The sequence below is a fragment of the Sardina pilchardus genome, chromosome 5 (genome assembly GCF_963854185.1).
Source record: "Sardina pilchardus chromosome 5, fSarPil1.1, whole genome shotgun sequence".
In the NCBI taxonomy this organism is placed as follows: domain Eukaryota; kingdom Metazoa; phylum Chordata; class Actinopteri; order Clupeiformes; family Clupeidae; genus Sardina; species Sardina pilchardus.
The window spans coordinates 2832637-2847132 of NC_084998.1; the positions used below are offsets into that span (position 1 = coordinate 2832637).

The following is a 14496-nucleotide window of genomic DNA, read 5'->3' on the forward strand; positions in this document are numbered from 1 at the left end:
ACTCGATCTTTATAATTTTTACAGCAATGTACAGTGTAAAATATTACTGTAAAAATACCGCCAAATTCTGACAGTAGCCTAGCCTACGGTAGGCCTACCGTGATATTTGAAATACAGTAAACGACTGTTTAAATCCTTATAATGTACAGTATAGGTCCATGCTTTCCCAACTTTGTGTGCAACATGTGATATTAGACTATCAAATTTACTGTGCCACAGAAATATGAGAAGGGCATGTGGGCCCGAATATGATACCGGCAGTGCAACCAGTTGCGTCACAGCTCACAGTGTCAGTGCTCCACTCACCAATATTTTTGTTATTTTGTGTTCAGATCCAAAAAAAAAGCATTAAAATGTGTGTGTGTGTGTGTGTGTGTATGTGTGTGTGAGAGAGAGGGAGAGAGTATGTGTGTGTGTGTGTGTGTGTGTGTGTGTGTGTGTGTGAAAGAGAGAGAGAGAGAGTGAGTGTGGGAGAGAACAGAATTATTTAATTTTTACCTCATCAGAACTTCTAAAAACAGCACTATTCTTCAAGATGAGCGAATGAAATTCAGGTGGGTTTTATCTTTTACTGTCTTTGGTTTTATCACATTCGTTTGGAAACACTGCCACCTACTGGATTGATACAATAGCCTAAATAGCAACAGCTAAAACCAACCTCACAAGCAGTCAACATGTATGGGATCCTAGTGTCTTTTAATCGCTGATTTTATGCTGTGGTAGTATTAAGCTGTGTTTTTTATTATTATTATTTCATAGTTTTGACCTTCAGTAGGCTATTGTTCTACAATGTAAAAAATCAAAGAAACCAATGAATGAGTTGGTGTGTCTGCACTTCTGACTGGCATTTTGTGATATAGCCAGTTCTGTTATCACCACTGTTTCTGTTCCATCATGTGGTCTTGTCCAAAATCAGCACACTGAATGGACAGACCAATCATAACTCCCAAAGTGTCAACTCAGAGTCCCGCCCCATCAGCAAAATAGACCAATAGTCATATAGAGAGTCACCAATCGGCAGATGTCTTCCGGTAGTTTTTTTGCTTCCTCTTTCCCTGAGATTTGCGCTGTAGGCTACATTCATTCAGAGGTATGGGTGCTACACTATCATCTTCACGTCTGTGAAGACTTCTATCCAACTGTAATTATGCTGTTTGTCTGTTACCAGCGATTATTCACAGCTTTGCAAATAAACAGCAATAGTTCTTCAATAATGTGCAGATTGATATTCTGCAGTCAGACTCCAAAAGGCTAATTAGCTAGCAAAGCTAGCACAGCTCAAACAGACATCTCGTTATCAATATGCTGCGGAGAATGAGCGATATAACGTTTTTCGTCATCAGTTAGGCCCATGCATTAAAGTAGGGTTGACTTACTCACGTTGATATGAAGCTGGTTTCTCTTCTGCATATGCTCTCCAAATGTGTCTTGGAAACTAATATGGCAGTGTACTGTGATGTTTTCGTTAGGGTTTGTGTTTGCATGTTTTCCACAGCAACACAAGTGTGGCTTCCTAAAACACCTTTACAGGAGTAAAAATATGAATACTTTGTCTTATCGTAATTTGAGACATGAAACATAGCGTTTTTGTTTAACTACATTTAAAAGCTTGATAGGCTACGGTAGTTGAACACTCTGTCTTGTAGGCTTGATATTCAGTTTCTTGGGCAGAGGGGGACATATCTTTAGATTAAACAAATGAAGCCTGGATTTGGCTTTGATCTGGCTCAGATTAGCTTCTCAGATTGGCAGTTTACTTAGTTGACTTACTACTCTGGGGTTTAAAGTCTGATAATGGCTCTATTCTCTCTCTCTCTCTCTCTCTCTCTCTCTCTCTCTCTCTCTCTCTCTCTCCCCCTCTCCCTCTCCCTCTGTGTGTGTGTGTGTGTGGCTGGCAGACATGAGGCTGTTTTTCCTGTTGGCGGTGACCCTGGTGTCGCTGTGTGCCGTGCGGGGAGCGGAGAAGAAGAAGTTGCAGATCGGCATCAAGAAGCGCGTGGAGAACTGCCCCATCAAGTCCCGCAAGGGCGACGTGCTCAACATGCACTACACCGTGAGTTCCCAATATGCACTACACCGTGAGTACACTACACTGGGTTCCCAATATGCACTACACCGTGAGTTCCCAATATGCACTACACCGTGAGTACACTACACTGAGTTCCCAATATGCACTACACCGTGAGTACACTACACTGAGTTCCCAATATGCACTACACCGTGAGTACACTACACTGAGTTCCCAATATGCACTACACCGTGAGTACACTACACTGAGTTCCCAATATGCACTACACCGTGAGTACACTACACTGAGTTCCCAATATGCACTACACCGTGAGTACACTACACTGGGTTCCCAATATGCACTACACCGTGAGTACACTACACTGGGTTCTGAATATGCACTACCTCACAAGTACACTACTCTGGGTTCTGAATATGCACTACCTCACGAGTACACTGCACTGGGTTCTGAATATGCACTACACCGTGAGTACACTACACTGGGTTCTGAATATGCACTACCTCACGAGTACACTACACCGTGAGTTCCCAATATGCACTACCTCACAAGTACATTACACTGAGTTCCCAATATGCACTACACCGTGAGTTCCCAATATGCACTACACCGTGAGTACACTACACTGAGTTCCCAATATGCACTACACCGTGAGTACACTACACTGAGTTCCCAATATGCACTACACCGTGAGTACACTACACTGAGTTCCCAATATGCACTACACCGTGAGTACACTACACTGAGTTCCCAATATGCACTACACCGTGAGTACACTACACTGAGTTCCCAATATGCACTACACCGTGAGTACACTACACTGGGTTCCCAATATGCACTACACCGTGAGTACACTACACTGGGTTCTGAATATGCACTACCTCACAAGTACACTACTCTGGGTTCTGAATATGCACTACCTCACGAGTACACTGCACTGGGTTCTGAATATGCACTACACCGTGAGTACACTACACTGGGTTCTGAATATGCACTACCTCACGAGTACACTACACCGTGAGTTCCCAATATGCACTACCTCACAAGTACATTACACTGAGTTCCCAATATGCACTACCTCGCGAGTACACTACACTGAGTTCCCAATATGCACTACACCGTGAGTACACTACACTGAGTTCTGAATATGCACTACACCGTGAGTACACTACACTGGGTTCTGAATATGCACTACCTCACAAGTACACTACACTGGGTTCTGAATATGCACTACCTCACGAGTACACTACACCGTGAGTTCCCAATATGCACTACCTCACAAGTACACTACACTGAGTTCCCAATATGCACTACCTCGCGAGTACACTACACTGAGTTCCCAATATGCACTACCTCACAAGTACACTACTCTGGGTTTTGAATATGCACTACCTCACGAGTACACTGCACTGGGTTTTGAATATGCACTACCTCACGAGTACACTGCACTGGGTTCTGAAGATACACTACACCGTGAGTACACTACACTGAGTTCTGAATATGCACTACCTCACGAGTACACTACACTGAGTTCTGAATATGCACTACGTCACGAGTACACGATACCGTGAGTTCACTACACCATGAGTACACGGGTACTGTACACGGTGAGTTCTCAATATGCACCACCTACACCGTGAGTTCTTAATATTCACTACACTGTGAGTTCTTAATATTCACTACACCGTGAGTTCTTAATATTCACTACACCGTGAGTTCTCTGTGAACTGCACAGGGAAGGGGAATCTTGGCATCCACTGAATCTAGTGTTGTCATGTTTATTTTGATTAGGGCTGTCAAACAATTTCTTTAAAAATCCGCAATTAATTGCAGATTCTCTGTAGTTGATCACAATTAATTGCATATTTTATCGAATGATAAAAATTCTGTCATTTTGCATTTCTGAACTTTCCAGAAGTCCATTAACAGTGCTAAGCAATTCTTACCAGTGTGTCTTGATTGGGAATTAAATGAGAGCAAAGATAGTTACTTTATGAACTTAACTTTAAGACTTATAAGATCATTTCAAATCAAATTTCAAAAGATGTACCGCGGGCCTGAGGGCCTGAGGCAACACAATGTATTCCTCAGAAATGCCGCTCTGGAGATATTTGAGACCGCTGCACTTTTGTCTGATCATCTTACGGCTGCAGAGTGACCTTTTGAATTGAGTTGACGGACATCTTCACATGTGCAGTGCTCTCTTCATTTGGAATATTCTCTGCTGCAGTGATGTGGCTCAATGACTTAGTAAAATTGTTTACATGCACAGGACAGTGCCGTTCCTGAGGGAAATTTATGTCAAATTTCCTTTAGGATTAATAGATTCTTATTCGTGTGTGTGTGTGTGTGTGTTTTGTGTGCGCTGCTGTGTCCAGGGTAAACTGGAGGACGGGACGGAGTTTGACAGCAGCATCCCCAGGAACCAGCCGTTCACCTTCACACTGGGCACCGGACAGGTCATCAAGGGCTGGGACCAGGGCCTGCTGGGGTGAGATCCTTTACAGCACTGGAACTGTCTGCTAGAGTGGGAAACTTTACAGCACTGGTACTGTCTGGTAGAGTGGGAACCTTTACAGCACTGGTACTGTCTGCTAGAGTGGGAACCTTTACAGTACTGGTACTGTCTGCTAGAGTGGGAACCTTTACAGTACTGGTACTGTCTGCTAGAGTGGGAACCAGGGGCGGAGTGGGACACAAAAATCCACCGGGAATATTCTGACCACACCGGCCCCCTACCGAACCAAAACAATGCCACCACCACGCATTCTTACATCTCTACCTTGCCCTCTCCTTGGGCCTGCTCCTGCACCTCTCACTGCTTCTCTCACTGTTCCTGCACCTCCTACTGCACCTCTCACTGCATCTCTCACTGGGTGTGCTCTTCTCCCTGGGCCCCTTGTTCTTACTCTTCCTCATCCAGATATATTTGTCTTTTTCTGTTTCTGTTTCCAAAAACATCACCTCCTCCTTCCAAGTGTCAATGTAGGCCTAATAGAGAGAAATCAGCTGTGGTTGGCCCCATACCCAACACAAATCATCCTTGTGCCAATTATTCAATCGTTTGTTTATTATCAGCTAAGATATATATTTTTTGAACTGATACCATTGCAGAAGCAAACGTTAAGATTTGGAATATTGTTTTAATTGTGGGGTGTTGTGTGTTAACATCTGTAAATAATAGAAAAACGATCCATAATTTTGTTGAGAGGTATAACTTGTCTGTTAAGAAAATGTAAGGATGGTTCACTGCCTGCATATTGTGCGAAAACGACATGAAATGTGTGAATGGTATGGCCACAAAAGACGGATGCTGTGCTAGTTGGGAGAGGGAGACTTAGAGTTTTGAAAATGTGACAACTGTTTGGACAAACGCTATGAGCCACTGAAAAAAACTGTAGGCCTAAGCAATTGATTCGTTTGAAATGTAAATGAGTTAACTAGCTCTAGCTTGTGATATTTTCCGTCAAGCAATAGTAACGTAGTTGAGCTTTGTGTCAGTGTTTTTCATTCTGCCAAATTTACCTGCACTCGTTGATGGCCGTGGACTTGGGGATAAATCTGTTTTGAGCATTTGATGCATGCTCCTTCAGCAGTCGCTTCTTTTTAATTTTGCCCTTTTCAGTCCCCTCTTTCTCGTCTTTCCTCTTCTTGCCTTCCATATTAATCACGCAAGCACCTGCTAATCCGTTCACTATCAAAACGCTACGTTCACTAATACAGGCTAAAGGGCCATGCCATTAAAGGAGGGGCGCTCATCTATCCCCCTACATTTTTGTAATAGACTTGACCTAGCAAACGTATTGGCGATTCCCAGGAGGCTTTGCTGTTCTATTTTGAATTTATTTGTGACCAAAAGAGTTAAATAACACTTAAATAATATATGAACAATTAAATCAAGACACCCAAAGGCTACATACCAATGCACTGATGAGAGAGAACTGAGATGAATAGGCCTGTAATTAATATGTAAGGTAACCATGACTAAGGTATATATTGCAAGTGAATGGTTTAAATAATGGTTGGCTTCCTTGTTTACTACATAAATTGTGGGTGACGGCTTAAGTGACCAAAGTTTGACGAGTAAACTCTTATGATAATAAAGTAGTAGCCTTACTAGCGGCCGCTCAGGCCCGTCATGGGCCAAATTAAATGCAGCATTGGCCGGCAGGCCTGGCGGGAAAAGTCCCGAATCTCCCGATTACCACTCCGCCCCTGGTGGGAACCTTTACAGTACTGGTACTGTCTGCTAGAGTGGGAACCTTTACAGTACTGGTACTGTCTGCTAGAGTAGGAACCTTTGTTAGCTAACTGATGGCTAAAAGGCAGTTATAGGCTGACTGGGGTGACCCACTTTGAGTGAATTATGAACGGAGAGATCCTTAACACTGACACTTCAAACTCTGTATCTGATCTGTTTAGGCCTCTGGGATGTTATTATTAGGGCCGGGACTTTAGCGCGTTAATTACGATTAATTAATTACACAAACATTAATGCGTTAAAAAAATTGACGCATTTTAATCGTATGCCTATTTATTTTTGCACCGCGGAACGTTTCTCACTGGATGAGTTTCAGACGGACCGATTATACTGGAGCACCAAGTAACGCGCATGAGTTCGGTTCAGACAAAACAAACCACAGTGGCACAGTGAACATGAACAAAGAAGCTGATGTGACCGCGTTGGTTGGCCCCGTGGATGGGAAATGTTGTTACAAAAAACGAACGGATGGAAGCGTAGATAAGAGCATGGTTGTGTGCAACCTATGCAACAAGGACGTATCACCGTAGGTATCACCTCAGTGCAAAACATAAAGCAGCTAGCTGCTAGCGTGGACAAAGTATTGTGATACTCCAGACACTTGAGGGAAACCTCTGAGCTTTATTTATTAAACAAATAGCAACCGAGTTGCTGTTACAGCCACAACTCACGCTTATAACAGTAATCCACCGCACCTAATTCCATGTCCATGTTCATAGACCTAAAAGAAACTTCACACTCAGAACCGCATACAAGCACACACGCACACACGTAAACTCCGCCCCCCAGTTCCCCTTAAAGGGACACAACAATTTCATGAACTCAACTCAAGGTAACAGGTGACACAATTAACTCATTGGCTGCCAGCGATTTTCAGTGCAGAGCGCTCCATACTGCCAGACGTTTTACAGCATTTTGACAAAACAGACAAAACAAACCACAGTGGCACAGTGAACATGAACAAAGAAGCTGATGTGACCGCGTTGGTTGGCCCCGTGGATGGGAAATGTTGTTACAAAAAACGAACGGATGGAAGCGTAGATAAGAGCATGGTTGTGTGCAACCTATGCAACAAGGACGTATCACCGTAGGTATCACCTCAGTGCAAAACATAAAGCAGCTAGCTGCTAGCGTGGACAAAGTATTGTGATACTCCAGACACTTGAGGGAAACCTCTGAGCTTTATTTATTAAACAAATAGCAACCGAGTTGCTGTTACAGCCACAACTCACGCTTATAACAGTAATCCACCGCACCTAATTCCATGTCCATGTTCATAGACCTAAAAGAAACTTCACACTCAGAACCGCATACAAGCACACACGCACACACGTAAACTCCGCCCCCCAGTTCCCCTTAAAGGGACACAACAATTTCATGAACTCAACTCAAGGTAACAGGTGACACAATTAACTCATTGGCTGCCAGCGATTTTCAGTGCAGAGCGCTCCATACTGCCAGACGTTTTACAGCATTTTGACTGTTTTTCCAAGATCCACCGAACGGTGAGCTTTATGACTATGTAAACACCGAAGGTACCAAATGAAAGAGTAGACTCTCTTCGGCTTGTTTCTATCGGCTTGTTTCTATCGTTTTCCGTTCTTTAGTAATCGTCAGTAGAACATGGGTTAGTTTTGCTAAAAACACCTGTTTTTGACCAAAACATGGAGAAAACGATCTTTTTGTGAAAATCAACTTTTTAACGTTAGCGTTTCAGTAGTATGTCAACCACGATTGCACTGTTATCTCGTCAGTCTCGTCAAGGTTGCTAGGGACTCTGATGGTCGCTATAGACTCTGAACAGGATGCTAGACTTAGCAAGCTAGCACTAGCAAGGTTGTTGTTAGTCTATATCGCAATATCCAATGTAAATGGATCATACCGTTCACGTGTTTTCCATCCTTGATGTAAGAAGTAAGCATATTTATGCCCTGCATCGCGTGCAAACTAGATCCACTGTGGTCGATCTTCAGTGTGTTTGCTAGTTGTCTCTGCATGACTTGTGCACTCTAGGCAGATACTAATGATCCAAATGGCACTGTTGCCATCTAGAGGTTCGGATCGCTAGTGCAGTCTGTTTACAAGCCTGAAACTCTGCCAGATCGTTCCCAAGCCCACCCAGGAGCCCTCCCCATTGAAAATGGCAATTGACGTCTATAGACGTCAATGGCAGTCAACGTATGTGTCTAAATTGACGTTTAAAGACGTCAATGGCAGTTAATGAGTTAACAGGATACCACAGTATTATAGTTTACAGAAGGTCTTCCTATCTATAGGCTACATGAATTTCTGAAAATGTACTCTATTTCTAAATATGGTATTGCTACACTTTATGGCAAAAATTGCACTGGTCTGTTGGACTTATTAATAAACAATATTTTTGTTGCTTAAGCTTAGGCCTATGTATTCAGTCATTATCCAATAGTAGGCTATACTAAAAATCCATGTGAAAAAAAAATACTTCTCACTGTTCTCAGGTCATATATTTATATACAATTAAAATGCGATTAATTTCGATTAATTAATTACAAAGCCTCTAATTAATTAGATTATTTTTTTTAATCGAGTCCCAGCCCTAGTTATTATGTATAGTGTCTGTCTTGTGTTAAAGGGATATTCCGCCATTTTTGAAAATACGCTCATTTTCCACCTTCCCTCAAGCAAAACAATCAATATTTACCTTGTTCCCGTTCATCCAGTCATTCTGTGAGTCTGGCGATACAACTTTTAGCTTCAGCCTAGCATAGATCATTGAATCGGATTAGACCATTAGCTTCTCGCCTGCTAGCTTCATGTTTAAAAGTGACTAAGATTTCTGGTAATTTTCCCATTTAAAATGTGTCTCCTCTCAAGTTAGAAAGTGCAATAAGACCAACTGAAAATGAAACCTGGCGTTTTTCTAGGCTGATTTGACATGGAACTACACTCTCATCTGGCGTAATAATCAAGGCAACTTGCAAACGTACCATAGGCGCAGTAATACCGTACGCAGCACCTGAAAATAGTCCCCATAGACAACAAGCAGTAGTAGTGCCAGTAGTCTGCAAGTTGCCTTGATTATTACGCCAGATGAGAGTGTAGTTCCATGTCAAATCAGCGTATTTCCAAAAATGGCGGAATATCCCTTTAGATGTTATAAGTTAAGCATAGACAGTTCACAAAAGCTAGACAATTTAATTAAGTGATGTAAAATAAACCAATTCAAACGTAGGCTAGATTGGGGTACCATTATTTTTCAATTTTTTTCATAAGAGTTTGCTGGGTCACATGTGCTTGGTGAGAACTGTCTGAGTTGTTAGACTTGATAGATTTGACAGCCAGATTAGACGCCTAAGTGGGCTGTTTTTACAAAACTCTCATGTAGTCAGAATGTCACAGTTGGCTGTTTTACAAGACCCTCATGTAGTCAGAATGTCACAGTTGCCTTTAGCTATTGTCCACGATGACACACCAGCGAGTCTCGTGTGTTGGCACCAGCATCAGCATATCAGCAGTTCAGTGGGAAACGTTTCGACTCCAGCTGCTGTTAGCGCCTGCCGACCCTTCTTTACAGTGTTCAATGTTCTGCTGTTCTTTAGAGTGTTAACTGTTCTGCTGTTTTAGCACTGAGCTTTTAATCTCTGTAATGTAACTCGTGTGTGTGTGTGTGTGTGTGTGTGTGTGTGTGTGTGTGTGTGTGTGTGTGTGTGTGTGTGTGTGTGTGTGTGTGTGTGTGTGTGTGTGTGTGTGTGTGTTGCTGTGAGTGCCTCTGGACACAAGCCAGTGTAGAAGAGTGTGTGTGTGTGTTGCTGTGGGTCTGTGTGGTAGCAGGCCAGCCTCCAGGAGTGTGTTTCTGTGTGGTAGCAGATCAGCCTACAGGAGTGTGTTGCACCGACTTCCTCAGCTAGCTCTGACCTGGCTGATGTGCGCGGAGTAGACTTGAGTTGATTCAATGTAATGTGACATGAGTGTGTGAGGTGATGTGATGTGTGTGTGTGTGTTCTTTGTGCAGGATGTGTGAAGGAGAGAAGAGGAAGCTGGTCATTCCCTCAGAGCTTGGTAAGCCCACGCACACACTCACACACACACACACACACACACACACACACACACACACACACACACACTCAAGCCGTGGGCTGACTTGATGCCCAAGGACACTTGAACCCTCGTGGGTGAATCAATTCCGTCTCAATGCTGTTGAATGTAAAACTCAGTGCTGTTTGTACAGTATATGGTGTTGAATGTAAAGCTCAGTGCTGTTCATATATGGTGTTGAATGTAAAACCAAACACACCACACCATCCAAAACACACCATACCTACTATGAAGCATGGTGGGGGCAACATTATGTTGTGGGGATGTTCCTCTTCAGCGGGGACTGGGCAATTGGTCAGGATAGAAGGGAAAATGGATGCTGCCAAGCACACCCAAATTCTTGAGGAAAACCTGCGTCCCTCTGCTAGACAGCTGAAGATGGGCAGGTCATTCGCCTTCCAACACGACAATGATCCTAAACATACTGCCTAAAGAACAAAGCAGGCTTAAGGGTAGGAAGGTGAATGTCCTTGAGTGGCCAAGTCAGAGAGCCCTGACTTAAATCCTATAGAAAATCTGTGGTTTGACTTGAAGAGAGTACAGTAGTCCATCACCGTTCCCCACAGAATTTGACTGAATTTTAACAATTCTGCTAGCCTGGCTAACGCCTCCCACTTCTCAAATGAGACGTGGTCTGGCAACCAGACGTTCATTTTCTCGTATTTGAAAAAATGCCCAGATCCGTTCATTGGGCGCCACGGATGTCTATCAAATGCGCATAGCTCACCCAACTCGTTCGTATGCAACGCTAAGGGCTGCCGTAAATCCTTTGGCGTCGAATGTAGACGCAAGAGGGCAACGGAAACTTCTCGGATGTTCTGTGATTGGTTCGCCAACATCAGGCGAACATTTGGGCGTTAGTTTCCAGACTGGCTTAGCAGCGGGATTGAAATCACCGCGCAAGGCAGTATGGGAAAACCCAGGCTACAATTCTGCAAGGAAGATTGGGCAAATATCCCCAATCTAGGTGTGCAAAGCTAATAGAGACATTTTTTTTTGACAGATTTTGATTTGATTTGATTTATTTTGGATTAGACAGACAACATAATCCAAAGGATGGCATGTTAAAGTGTGAACACTTATTTCCAACATGGTGCTTGGTGGTTGGGACACATATAAGACATATTACAGAACAAAAGAATAACATATAACACAGAATCATCCAATATTGGGAGAATTCGAAAAGACAAAAAAAATCACAGATCACATAAAATAATTAAACTATATTTAAAAAAACTAATTTACTCTATTCCATAAAAATGACTTCACCTGACGTCTAAAACTCCCTCTGGAGTTTAGAATTTTGAGGGAAAGTGGCAGATTATTCCACAATATGATGCCTGTATAGAAAAAAGCACCTCTAGCTGCACTGTTGACCCTGGGTACTTTACAAGAACGGACACTGGCCCTAGTATTATGATTGTGTTGTGTATGGACCATTTCTATGTGAGAGTGTAAATATTTGGGAGCAGAGCCATTTATGACATTAAACATGTGGTTCAGCTTTAACTGCTCAACTCTAACCTGCACTGGCAGCAGCCCTACCGTTTTAAAAGCATCTCTACCAATATGAGTCCTGGGGGGTGCGTTTAGTAGGTAACGGATAACATTATTTTGCAGTATTTTTGATCGCAGTAATGAAAGCGAAAGGAAGCTCTACAAGGTATTAAATCAGGGTTATGATGACTTTTCCAACCCTGTTATTCTAGTTTTTTATATTTGATTAATTTTCAGAACTGTTGTCTTTTCTTCATTATTTTGATGTACAGCTACATTTGTACATAAAACTGTAATATATATATATTTTTAAATGAGTTTTGATTTCAGGCTGTAAGACTCAAAAGTATTTATTATTTATAAACTATTTCAAAGGGGTATCACTACTTTCTATAGGCACTGTATGTGGAGTTCCTGTTTATAATATGGTGTTGAATGTAAAACTCAGTGCTGTTTATAATATGGTGTTGAATGTAAAACTCAGTGCTGTTTATAATATGGTGATGAATGTAAAACCCTCTTTACTCTCTTGTTCACAGGCTATGGGGACAGAGGAGCTCCACCTAAGATCCCAGGTGAAGAGAACTAATGCACATTGACACAGTGAACACACCAGCTACAGTAATGTTGTGTATAAGCCGCCACCATATTAAGTAATGCGCATTAACACAGTAAACACACCAGCTACAGTAATGTGTATTAGCCGCATTGTGTATAAGCCGCCACCATATTAACTACTGCGCATTAACACAGTGAACACACCAGCTACAGTAATGTTGTGTATTAGCCGCATTGTGTATAATATAATAATACCATATTAACTTCCCCCGTGTAGTAACCTAAGAAATTGAGCAAAATCAATGTATAAGCCGCGGCTAATAGTTGGGAAATTCTTACACACACCAGCAACACCTCATTTTATACACACCAGCAACATCTCATCTGCAATACCTCATCCTACACACACCTCTTCCCACTTCCCTCACGCGGCGGGGAAGTGGGAAGATTTCCACCTCTAAACTCCCCATTTCTGAAGTGGGGGCGCTCACTATGTTGAGTAACGTCAAAACATTCTCCTGGGAACTCTCCCAAAGCCCCCACTTCAAACTGGGAAGTACCCAAAGCCCTCACTTCAAACTGGGAAGTACCCAGTTCACGTGACTGACATGCTCCCCCTAAACTCCCGAATTCTCTCACTTCCCAGTTGCTCATTAAGCACTGACTCCTAAATAAGTGCTCCCAAGCAACCCCACACCATGCAAAAGCCTAATAATGCATTTTGATTGGCAGGGTTGGTATCATTTGATGTGCTTGTGTTGTACTGGGTAATCTGATGTGTTTCAAATGCAATCCCTTGTGTCCCCACCAGGTGGCGCCACACTGATCTTTGAGGTGGAGCTGCTGAGCATTGAGAGGAGGTCTGATTTATAAAGTGCTGCAGGTGTGAGGAGCTCCTCCCCTGTCAAGGTGCAGTCCAATCAGATCACTCTCCACCTGTTCCACCCGCCAGGTACGCACCCCACACCTGGCCAGGGCGCTGGATATGGCTACTCACCTGCAGGGGGCGCCCATCATTTCAGCACCAGTTTAGTCCTCAGCGGAGAGTGATCTTTCCCACAACAATATGATCAGTCAGCATCATGCAGACAGTGTGTGTGTGTGTGTGTGTGTGGAGTAATTTGACAAATACCCAACTGAAGAATACTCGGCCACGGGGGGGAATTCACTGTGCACCATCATCCTTTATTTTTTTTATTATTATTATTTCTTAAACCACCTTAATACACACACACAAATAATTTGGACTAAATACAGCATTGAGATCAGATTGACAAGGGTTCGTGTTCTTGTTCCTTTTGTTCGAAAAGTCTTATATTCCTACTGGAATAAATGTTTGATTTACTAACCAGTAGCGTTGTCTTATTTTATTATTGTAGCCAAAAGTTCCTCAGCCTACTGATGCTCATGTAACATCCTGCTTATCGTTGGTATTGTTCTACCCATGCACATGACACGCTTGGTAAACCTTTTATAAAAATGTAACAAAATTGGCAAATCCTCTTTTTTTTTAACCGGTATTGCTACTCTGCATCTGAACGGAGTTTCTGCTCTGACTGCCACCATTCTCTTTTGACCCAGTGCAATCAATCAATAATCAATCAAGTGCAATCAATCAATTATCCGAGTACAAAAACAAAAGAGCAGTAATAACAACCAAGTGTTGCTTGAAAGAATCCTGTGAATGAAAATTTAGCACCAAAACAATCCTACGGCTCTCCTACAGCTCCCTAGGGCACACTCGGAGGATACGCAGACGGCAGCGGAGTGCGGCGAGCACTCGGCCCAGATGAGGCCCACATGCGGAACTACTGTAGTTGGTTATTCCGAGCTCTTGGATAGGTGACAAACCCGGGCGGATTAATTTACAGCGGGGCCACTCTGGGCGGGTAAATAAAGTGTTCTGTTGGCAGAGCATATGCTGCAGCAATTAGCCTCCGCTACAGCCAGTAGAGCAGATGTGGAGTGCTGAGCCCATTTGAAAAATGACACCAGTCTTCTAGAACAATCTTTATGTTCCGTAAACGATCGCTTCAGTAGCACTCCTGCAGTGTGGCCTGGCTGCTGTGGGTACTAG

General features: G+C 42.9%; 1 protein-coding gene across 1 annotated transcript; it reads left to right on the forward strand.

The window, feature by feature from the left end:
* The first annotated feature begins 1019 nt into the window (after positions 1–1019).
* fkbp2 (FKBP prolyl isomerase 2) lies at positions 1020–13771 on the forward strand. The gene is made up of 6 exons (XM_062535975.1): positions 1020–1090; positions 1899–2053; positions 4405–4517; positions 10279–10325; positions 12401–12436; positions 13231–13771. The coding sequence occupies exons 2-6, from the start codon at positions 1901–1903 to the stop codon at positions 13290–13292; spliced, it is 411 nt and encodes a 136-aa protein (XP_062391959.1). The 5' UTR covers positions 1020–1090; positions 1899–1900; the 3' UTR covers positions 13293–13771.
* The last annotated feature ends 725 nt before the right edge of the window (positions 13772–14496 follow it).